Source organism: Erythrolamprus reginae, chromosome 8 (assembly GCF_031021105.1).
Source record: "Erythrolamprus reginae isolate rEryReg1 chromosome 8, rEryReg1.hap1, whole genome shotgun sequence".
Classification (NCBI taxonomy): Eukaryota; Metazoa; Chordata; class Lepidosauria; order Squamata; family Dipsadidae; genus Erythrolamprus; species Erythrolamprus reginae.
In genome coordinates this window covers 20,800,545-20,811,784 of record NC_091957.1, presented here as the reverse complement: position 1 = coordinate 20,811,784, position 11,240 = coordinate 20,800,545, and the positions used below count along the sequence as shown (strand labels likewise).

The following is an 11,240-nucleotide window of genomic DNA, read 5'->3' as shown; positions in this document are numbered from 1 at the left end:
TAAACCCTTCCTTCTGGTTGCCAAATTGCTGCAGGTGGTTTTTTCCATCCCTGGAGACAAGAAATGGCCCATGACCTCAGCTGATAAATACCCTAAGATCACCTCATTCTCCACCAAGTTGTTTACGCCAGGGACAATTGGTGGGCCAGAAAAGAAAACAAAGAAACTCTCATGAGGAACCTCCCTGTTCCTTCCGATGTAATGAACATGTCATCAAGTATAGATAAATGAAAGGAACCATCCATTTATTTTAGATAATAATATTTTGTACTTTGCACTGCTATTGCTTATTTGTACCTGGACTATCATTAAAAGTCGTATCCTATGATTCTTGATGAACTTATCCTTTCTTTTATGTGCACTGAGAGCATATGCACCTAAGACAAATTCCTTCGGTGTCCAATCACATTTGGCCAATAAAGAATTCTATTCTATTCTATTCTATTCTATTCTTTATTCCTTGTTCTATTCTATACTATTCTCTATTCCTCATTCTATTCTATACTATTCTCTATTCCTTATTCTATTCTATTCTGCTCTGTTCTATTCTATTATTTTTATTCCTTATTCTATTCTATTTTCTATTCCTTATTATGCTCTACTCTACTCTACTCTATGCTATTCTCTATTCCTTATTCTACTGTACTCTACTGTATATTCTATTCTCATGGTCATCAGCAAACAACCCATTAATTTACCACTGATAAATTTGGAAGGAATGCCACTAGAAAAAGTTGGAAGGATCACCTACATTTGGTTTTAATTTATATGAAAGCTGGGACATGATCAACAAATTAAAGACAAGGATAGAGAAAGCTCGGTCAGCATTCTTCAAGATGAAAAAGGTTTTCTGCAGTCACAACATAAGCCTAAGACTGAAAATCAGACTTGTCAGATGTTACATCTTTTCTATCCTGCTCTAACTGAGTAGAGAGTTGATTTCTGACAGGAAACCACTTGAAGAGACTAGAAGCATTTGAAATGTGGATTTACAGATGGCTGTGTTACGTATAAGCTGGGTTGACAAAAACAGAAATGAGGAGGTGATAAACTACCTGGGAAAGCAAAGGAAAATAATCAAAACCATTAAAAAGCAAACATTAGAATATTTTGGACATGGGATGCAACACCCGGAAATATACAGCATCCTTCACTTAATCTTCCAGGAAAAGATTGAAGGGAAACGAGATCCAGGCAGATGAAGAAGATCATGGCTTTAAAAAGTAAAGGACTGGTTTGGACAAAACTCAATAGCACTTTTTTGTACGGCTGTTTGATAAAAGTAGGATTGCCAAGATGATTGCCAACATCTGATAATGGATATGGAAGAAGAAGAAGGGGGAGGAGGAAGAAAGAAGAGGAGGAGGAAGAGGAAGAGGAGGGGAAGAGGAAGAAGGAGAAGAAGTGGAAGAGGAAGGAAGAGAAGGAGGAGAGGAACAGGAAGGAGGAGGAGGAGGGGAAGAGGAAGAAGGAGAAGAAGTGGAAGAGGAAGGAAGAGAAGGAGGAGGAGGAGGAGAGGTAGAGGAAGAAGTGGAAGAAGAAGAAAGAGAAGAAGGAGGAGAAGAAGAAGAAAGAAAGAAAAAAAAGGAAAAAAGAAAACTAATTTCAAATGGACCTCTGCATAGGCTTAAACAAGCATGATATCGACCAGAAAATGTATTGATTTGACTCTCACTAAACCAAGATAGCTCTTGCCTCAAGTTGTTGTTTTCCTCGTGGTTTTAAATAAATAAAAAGCAATGATCGGTGACCAATAATTATAATTATAATGCTAGGACGAAGGCTCTGCATTCATCCTTTGGATTCCATCCAACAAAAGTATCCCAGGTTCCCCCCCCCCCCCAAGACCTACTTGGTAATTATGGTCCATAGCTTTGTTTTGTTTTGGTCTTTGGGTATAATTATTATGAACGGTGGCTGGAAGGACTGGTCATTTCATCTAAAGATTTGATCGTTTGGATGCTTATAAAGGGCGATAGGTGGTTCCAGAGAAATTGCACAGAACCAGCCCTCCAGCAGCTGAACCAGGTTTGTTTTGACATTGCTGCGTGGCAGAAATGAAGCTTCTGGTCATCTCCCTGCTGGTTTTGGCTTGCGGTAAGTGAATTCCTCTCTTTTGAGAGTCTAAAAGTCTGTTTACCATGTATTTCATTTTTTAAAAATGTGCTTCCAGGAGATTTTTCTCAATTTGTGCTTCCTCCGGTGGTTGCAATTATGTTCTTGTTACACCGGCGGTATTTCGCTTCCCAGAAAGCTTCGGTGAATGGAGAGAGACAGTCACCCTGATTCTGCGTTGGCTCCAACGTTGGCACCACATTGGAATGGGGGCATGGCTTCATGGTTCATGATCCCGAAGCATGCTGGGAAGGGAAAGAGGGCAGACTTTAACTAAGACTCTATGGCAGTGATGGCGAACCTATGGCACGGGTGCCACAGGTGGCATGCGGAGCCATATCTGCTGGCACATGAGCCGTTGCCCTAGCTCAGCTCCAACGGGCATGTGTGTGCCGGGCAGTTGATTTTTGGGTCACACAGAGGCTCTGGGAGGGCGTTTTTGGCTTCCAGAGAGCCTCCATGGAGATGGGAGAGGGCGTTTTTACCCTCCCCGGCTCCAGGGAAGTCTTTGGAGCCTGGGGAGGGTGAAACACAAGCCTACTGGGCCCACCAGAAGTTGGGAAACAGGCTGCTTCCGGCCTCCAGAGGGCCTCCGTGGAGTGGGGAAAGCTGTTTTTGCCCTCCCCAGGCATTGAATTATGGGTGTGGGTACTCGTGCATAGCATACCCATGCTCTTTCAGCACCTGAGAAAAAAAAGGTTTGCCATCACTGCTCTATGGCCTTGAGACTCCTTCCAAAGCCCTTTTGCTTGCTTCAAATGAACAATTCCTCTTTTTCAGGATTGGCTCTTGTGACCAGCACACCTTCTCAATTGAACGAGATGATCCAGCTCAGTACCATCACCTTCGGCCTGGCTAACTTCACCAACTATGGGTGCCACTGTGGACCTGGGACTCAAGGCCTTCCGGTAGACGCCATCGACAGGTGAGGGATACCGTCATTTTTTTCATCCAACGGGCTGAACGTCTCAATGCTCACCAGGGGGCATTGGGATTTCATGTTGAAAAGATACCGTATTTTTCAGAGTGTAAGACGCACCGGAATATAAGACGCACTTTAGTTTTGAGGGAGGAAAATAGGAAACAATTCTACCTACCAGGTATTCATCTGGCTAGCGTCTTTAGTCTGTTTAGCTTTTATCCCCTGGTTAGGGCTGAAAAAAATCTTCGGAGGCAGTAGCAATGAAAACAAACCTGCAAAGACTTAGGGCTGGAAAAACACTTCAGCACCTAAGATATGTAATGTTTTTTTGTTAGATGCACCATGGAGTATTTTTTTCAGTTGCCGTGTACATATATCATTTAGGCTGCTGAGGGTCTTCAAATCGTGGTGGCATAGACAGCATAATAAATGCTTTCCCTACTGCCTGACTGCACTATTCACCCATTTGGAGACTGTCAGAAATCACTACCCCTAAATCCTTCTCTTCTGAAGTTTTATACAGTTTGTTTATTATGCAGCCAAGCTGTATAGCTAGAGGTCAAACAAGCAGGAAGAGGGAGATTGTGTTCCCGCTGGTGAGACCCCATTTGGGATACTGTCTCCAGTTCTGGAGACCTCGCCTACAAAAAGATATTGATAAAATTGAACGGGTCCAAAGACGGGCTACAAAAATGGTGGAAGGTCTGAAGCATAAAACGTATCAGGAAAGACTTAATGAACTCAATCTGTAGGGTCTGCAGGACAGAAGGGAAAGGGGGGACATGATCAAAACATTTAAATATGTTAAAGGGTTAAATAAGGTTCAGGAGGGAAGTGTTTTTATTAGGAAAGTGAATGCAAGAACACGGGGTCACAATCTGAGTTTAGTTGGGGGAAAGATCAGAAGCAGCATGAGAAAATATTATTTGACTGAAAGAGGAGTAGATGCTTGGAACAAACTCCCAGCAGACGTGGTTGGGAAATCCACAGTAACTGAATTTAAACATGTCTGGGATAAACATATATCCATCCTAAGATAAAATACAGGAAAATAGTATAAGGGCAGATTACATGAGCCATGAGGTCTTTTTTTGCCATCAATCTTCTATGTTTCTAACTGATAAAACAACTAGAGAGGTTCACCCAAGATGCAAACCACCCAGAAAAGAAAGTTACCAAGATCAAAACAACCAAAACTTCTCATTTTTGTGCATGCATTGCTGGTTTCTTTTTCAGATAGAATACATGTTGTGCCAACAAAGGTTTACTTCTGCCTACCCCGCCCCTGTATTTTTGAATTTTATCTATTCTTAAAATTGGTATTTTTAATTTGCTTACCAAAAATTGCCATCATTTCGGAAGAAGCTCTGGGTGAATTCTACATCCAGATCCAAAGTAGGAATGAACTTACTGATTTCGGATATTTCCTTTCTGCTTGGCATCAATGTGGAACAGGCACCGTCTTGCAGATAACTCGCATGTCAAAACGAATTATTTGCTCTGCAAAAAAACAGTCAATCATCGGTTGGCAGATATAGGGAGGTCTCTTTGTTCATTGCGAAGCAGGGAAGAACTCTGCCAGCCAGCTCCCTCAGTGTATGCCATTCCGTATTGCCTTCAACTGTATTGAGAATAGAATAGAATAGAATAACAGAATTGGAAGGGACCTTGGAGGTCTTCTAGTCCAACCCCTTGCTTGGGCAAGAAACCCTAAACCACTTCAGAAAAATAGCTATCCAATCTCGTCTTTAAAACTTCCAGTGTTGGAGCATTCACAACTTCTGGAGGTAAGTTGTTTCACTGACTAATTGTTCTTATTGTCAGGAAATTCCTCCTTAGTTCTAAGTTACTTCTCTCCTTGTTTAGTTTCCACCCATTGCTTCTTGTTCTACCCTCAGGTGCTTTGGAGAATAGTTTGACTCCTTCTTCTTTGGGGCAGCCCCTCAAATGTATTTATTTAGATTTATAAGCCGTGCCCCTCTCTCTCTCGCTCTCTTGCAGTAAAATTCTATTCTATTCTATTCTATTACTTAGATTTGTATGCCGCCCCTCTCCGAAGACTCGGGGCGGCTCACAACATGTAGAAACAAATCATGGGTAATCAGACAAGTTTAAAATGTTTAAATATTAAAAAACCCATATGCTAACAGACACACACACAGACATACCATGCATGAATTAAACGTGCCCAGGGGGAGATGTTTCAGTTCCCCCATGCCTGACGGCAAAGGTGGGTTTTAAGGAGTTTACGGAAGGCAGGAAGAGCAGGGGCAGTCCTAATCTCCGGGGGGAGTTGGTTCCAGAGGGCCGGTGCCGCCACAGAGAAGGCTCTTCCCCTGGGGCCCGCCAACCGACATTGTTTAGTTGACGGAACCCGGAGAAGGCCCACTCTGTGGGACCTAATCGGCCGCTGGGATTCGTGCGGCAGGAGGCGGTCTCGGAGATATTCTGGTCCGATGCCATGAAGGGCTTTAAAGGTCATAACCAACACTTTGAATTGTGACCGGAAATTGATCGGCAGCCAATGCAGACTGCGGAGTGATGTAAGTATTAAAATAAAATAAGTATTAAACGTATACTGCTGGTTTTAAATAACAGAAAGAGAAAGAAACAGAAGTCCACAAAGTTGCCAGAGACCCTTTAGTTTTAAACCATGCCATGACTTAGCAGAGCAACACAAGGAGTTTGTTCTGTGACAAAAAGAGGAGATGCGACCAAAGGTGCAGTAAGGACTGAGCTGTATTCTTTTCTCATTCCATTTCTGTAGCATATTATATTTATTCTAGGCCAGGGGTAGGCAACTATGACATGTCTCTGACAGTCACAAAATGGGTGAGCAGTGTGGTCGGGCGGTAGGAAAAGCAAGTAGGATGCTTGGCTGCATAGCTAGACTTATAACAAGCAGGAAGAGGGAGATTGTGATCCCCTTATATAGAGCGCTGGTGAGACCACATTTGGAATACTGTCTCCAGTTCTGGAGACCTCACCTACAAAAAGAGATTGACGAAATTGAATGGGTCCAAAGACGGGCTACAAGAATGGTGGAAGGTCTTAAGCATAAAACGTATCAGGAAAGACTTCATGAACTCAATCTGTATAGTCTGGAGGACAGAAGGAAAAGGGGGGACATGATCGAAACCTTTAAATACAGTATGTTAAAGGGTTAAATAAGGTTCAGAAGTGTTTTTAATAGCAAAGTGAACACAAGAACAAGGGGACACAATCTGAAGTTAGTTGGGGGAAAGATCAAAAGCAACGTGAGAAAATATTATTTCACTGAAAGAGTAGTAGATCCTTGGAACAAACTTCCAGTAGACGTGGTTGATAAATCCATAGTAACTGAATTTAAACATGCCTGGGATAAACATATATCGATTGTAAGATAAAATACAGGAAATAGTATAAGGGCAGACTAGACGGACCATGAGGTCTTTTTTCTGCCGCCAGTCTTCTATGTTTCTATGTGGACTTCAACTCCCAGAATTCCTGAGCTAGCATGATTGCCGCAGGAATTCTGGGAGTTGAAGTCCCCAAGTCATAGGAGAGTCAACTTGGCCTACTCCTGTTGTAGGCTCCTTGGCCAAAACAATTGTGGACCTAGAGCTGTGATGATGAACCTATGGCATGGGTGCGACAGGTGACACGCGGAGCCATATCTGCGGGCACGTGAGTTGTTGCCCTAGCTCAGCTCCAGCGCACATGCGCTTGCCAACCAAATTTTCATCTGGCCCCGCTCACACCGCCCCTCCCCTCCCAGGAGTCTTCATGCGGCCTGTTTGGGATGCCAGGTAAGTATAGGGATCGCGCAGAGGCTCTGGGAGGGCATTTTTGGCCTCCGGGGAGGAAGAGGAGACCATTTTCGCCCTCCTCAGGCTCCAAGAAAGCCTCTGAAGCCTGGGGAGGGTGAAAAATGGACCCAGCGGGGCCCCCAGAAGTAGGGAAATGGGCCGTTTCTGGCCTTCAGAGGCTTTACAGAAGCCTGTGAGGCCCAAAATGGGATGTGTGCACACGTGTGGGGAGACGCACAGCATGTGAGGTGCTTATGTGTGCATTCACAGGAGGCCAGGGCCAGGAATGGGCAGCCAAAATTTTTACCACCGCACTGTGGGTGTGGCTTATTTTGTGGGTGTGGCTTAATGGTCATGTGACTGGGTAGGAGTGGCTTGCCGGCCATGTGATCAGGTGGAAGTGGCTAAAACAATCATCGTTCAAGTGACCTGTTAAGTCCTCGACTTACAACCTTACCAGTGTCGCTCACTGGGGTGACAATATGCTTCGCGATTCCCGCGCTCTCCTTCCTGGGTCGCCCCCCCCCCCGCCCTCTCAGGCTGGGTAGCTAGGTGAACAGGTGCTGCCAGAAGCTGCTCTGAGTCTTCCGAGAGGGGCGGCATACAAATCTAATAAATTATTATTATTAATAATAATAACAACAATAATATACTGTAATAATAAATGCTGCCAGGACAGCTTCCACCCACGCCTTCTGCTTGCACCTCAGGCGGGAGGGGCTCGCGTGAGGCTGGAGGGGAGCAGGGCAGGAGAGAGGGAAGCTCGTCTGGAGCCAGGAAGGAGGAAAGAGGAAAAAAGCAAGGAGTGCAGACGCAGCAGCAGCAGCAGCAGGGAAAAAGGAGAGCTCAGCCGAGACCAGTAATCCAGGAAGTGAGAGCCGCCGATCAGCTGGAGCTGCGCACACATCTTCATTTCTGCCGGTGGAACTGCGTTCCACTCCGTCCTGCCTGCTGCCCACCCCTGGGCAAGGCACAAGGGAGGACATTGAATTACAGGTATGGGCATATTGCATGTGTGCGCATACTTTGGCATCCAAGGAAGAAAAGGTTTACCATCACTGACCTAGAGTCTGAGTGCTTAGTCCTAGGAAAACAAAACCGAGTTTGTTAATGTCATTCTGCGCGAAGGCATTTGGTGTGCAAAGACCCCTCTCCTGACCAAGCCACGCTCGTTCATTTATTGCCTCTGAAACTGACAGGTAAGTTCTGACCACAGGTGCGTTTTCTTTTTCTATCCAAAGGTGTTGCCACAGCCATGACTGTTGTTACAACAAGGCGGAAATGTATGGCTGCAACCCCAAAGCCCTCACCTACCGGTTCTACGCCCAGAGAGATAAAATCAAGTGCGGTAAGTTAAAAAGAGAATTGGATGAAGGTAGCGCCCTGCATGAAGACCAAACTGGGAAGGAGAAACTCCAGCTAAACTGGCCGCTGGGTTGCTTAGATTTAAACTTTTTGCGACGTGGGAACTCTGCCGTTAACATTTGCAAGCTGCCGTTTACGGTTTAGCAGGATTACTAGGGCTTCTGTGACAGCTTGTTAAAACACAGTTTAGTCCAAAAGCTGGCTTATTTGCAGCTGCTTTTCACATGGGTTAGATTTTTGTAAGTAGGCTTCATTGGGCTGCAAGGGGAGATGTCACTCCAAATTTCATATACCCTTTTTTTAAGGCAGAAGAAAAAACCCCCAAATGAACCGGGAGTGTCCAGGCAATGCAAAGACTTGTGGATTTCAACTCAGCCAGCCAGCCGAGAGTTATAATAATAATAGAGTTGGAAGGGACCTTGGAGGTCTTCTAGTCCAACCCCCTGCTTAAGTATGAAACCCTATTTCAGAGAGATGGTTATCCAACATCTTCTTAAAAACTTCCAGTGTTGGAGCATTCATGACTTCTGGAGGCAAGCTGTTCCACTGGTTAATTGTTCTAACTATCAGGAAATTTTTCCTTAGTTCTAAGTTGCTTCCCTCCTTGTTTAGTTTGCACCCATGGCTTCTTGTCCTACCTTCAGGTGTTTTGGAGAATAGCTTGACTCCCTCTTCTTTTGTGGCAACCCCTGAGATATCGGAAGACTGCTATCATGTTACCCCTAGTCCTTCTTTTCATTAAACTAGATATAACCATTTCCTGCAACCGTTCTTCATATGTTTTAGCCTCATGTCCCCTAATCCTCTTTGTTGCTCTTCTCTGCACTCTTTCTATAGTCTCAACATCCTTTTTTTGCATCGTGGTGACCAAAACTGAATGCAGGATTCCAAGTGTGGCCTTACCAAGGCCTTATAAAGTGACATTAAGACTTCACATGATCTTGATTCTATCCCTCTGTTGATGTAGCCTAGAACTGTGTTGGCTTTTTTGGCAGCTGCTGCACACGGCTGGCTCATGTTTAAATGATTGTCCAGTTGAAGTCCACAAGTCTTAAAGTTTGCCAAGGTTGAACTTCCCTGAGGTAAACCGTACCAGCTGCTGTATTCTAATCTGATCACAGGTTACAGATTATTACTAGAGTTGGAAGGGACCTTGTAGGTCATCAAGTCCAGCCCTCCCCCCCCCCACTCTATTAGGAATCCCTACACCAGTGATGGCGAACATATGGCACGGGTGCCACAGGTGGCACGCGGAGCCATATCTGCTGGCACGCGAACCATTGCCCTAGCTCAGGGGTAGGCAAAATTGGCTCTTCTGTGACATGTGGACTTCAACTCCCAGAATTCCTAAGCTAGCATGATTGGCTCAGGAATTCTGGGAGTTATTTATTTATTTATTTGTTTGTTTATTTATTTATTAGATTTGTATGCCGCCCCTCTCCGTAGACTCGGGGCGGTTGAAGTCCACAAGTCATAGAAGAGCCAACATAGCTCAACTCCAACATGCATGTGTGTGCCAGCCAGCTGGTTTTTGGCTCACACAGAGGCTCTGGGAGGGCGTTTTTGGCTTCCAGAGAGCCACCCAGTGGGATGGGAGGCCGTTTTTACCCTCCCCCATCTCCAGGGAAGCCTTTGGAGCCTGGGGAGGGTGAAACACAATCCGACTGGGCCCACCAGAAGCTGGGAAACAGGCCGATTCTAGCCTCCAGAGGGCCGCTGGGGGAATGGGGGAAGGTTTTTTCGCCCTCCCCAGGCATTGAATCATGGGTGTAGGCACTCATCCATACGCGATAGCATGCATACATGCTCTTTCAGCACCTGAGGAATAAAATGTTCGCCCTCACTGCCCTACACCATTTCGGACAAATAGCAATCCTGTGAATCTGCCCAAATCAGGATGTTGGTTTGTGTCTTATGTGAGCTTAGCCACTGTCTTCCCTCTCTGCAGTCAAATCAAGAGACCGCTGTGAAAAAATGGTGTGTGAGTGTGACCAGAAAGCCGCCAGTTGCTTCCAGAAGAACCTTTTCACCTACAACCTTCAATTCCGAAACCTTCCGGCAACCAACTGCAGGGCTCAGCGGCCATTTTGTTGAAGCTCGTTTCTTTCAGGCAGTAGAAGCAGCTGCTTCTTCCCGGTCGAAATTCTGCCTGCATTTTCAGTCAATTTCTCTATAAAAATGGAACCACGCGGGGACACTGAGATATATACATTATACACACATGTATTAACCTAGGGCAAAATAAATATGTCTCCAACCTACCCTCTTGTTGTTCAGTGCACAATTTAGTCTGGCTTCAAAGAACCTGCTGCATTACATTGAGGGTGGGGGAATGGAAAATATAGAATTCTTTATTGGCCAAATGTGATCGGACACACAAGGAATTTGTCTTTGGTGCATATGCTCTCAGTGTACATAAAAGAAAAAAGACATTTGTCAAGAATGTCTTAAGCATAAAACTTTCTTAAGCATAAAACTTATCAGGAAAGACTTAGTGAACTCAATCTGTATAGTCTGGACTCTGGAGGACAGAAGGGAAGGGGGGGCACGATTGAAACATTTAAATATGTTAAAGGGTTAAATAAGGAGGGAAGTGTTTTTAATGAGAAAGTGAACACAAGAACAAGGGGGCACAATGTGAGGTTAGTTGGGGGAAAGATCAGAAGCAACGTGATAAAATATTATTTGACTGAAAGAGTAGTAGATGCTTGGAGCAAACTTCCAACAGACGTGGTTGGTAAATCCACAGGAACTGAATTTTAACACACCTGGGATAAACATAGATCCATCCTAAGATAAAATACAGGAAATAGTATAACAGCAGATTAGATGGAACATGAGGTCTTTTTCTGCTGTCAATCTTCTATGTTTCTGTGTTTAGAATTATGAGATGCAACATTTAATGATTGTCGTATACCATTTCAGAGAGGTGGCTGTCCAGTTTTTTCTTAAATTACGCCCCCCCCCCCCTTTCCAGTGATGGAGCACCTACAACTTCTGGTGGCAAGCAGTTCCACTAGTTAATTGTCCTCATTGTTAGGAAGTTTCTC

General features: G+C 44.6%; 1 protein-coding gene across 1 annotated transcript; it reads left to right on the top strand.

Moving 5' to 3' along the window:
• The first annotated feature begins 2,057 nt into the window (after positions 1-2,057).
• LOC139170757 (phospholipase A2 homolog otoconin-22-like) lies at positions 2,058-10,284 on the top strand. Its single transcript, XM_070758255.1, has 4 exons — positions 2,058-2,097; positions 2,896-3,040; positions 8,067-8,173; positions 10,139-10,284. Exons 1-4 carry the CDS (start codon positions 2,058-2,060, stop codon positions 10,282-10,284), a joined length of 438 nt encoding a protein of 145 aa, XP_070614356.1.
• The last annotated feature ends 956 nt before the right edge of the window (positions 10,285-11,240 follow it).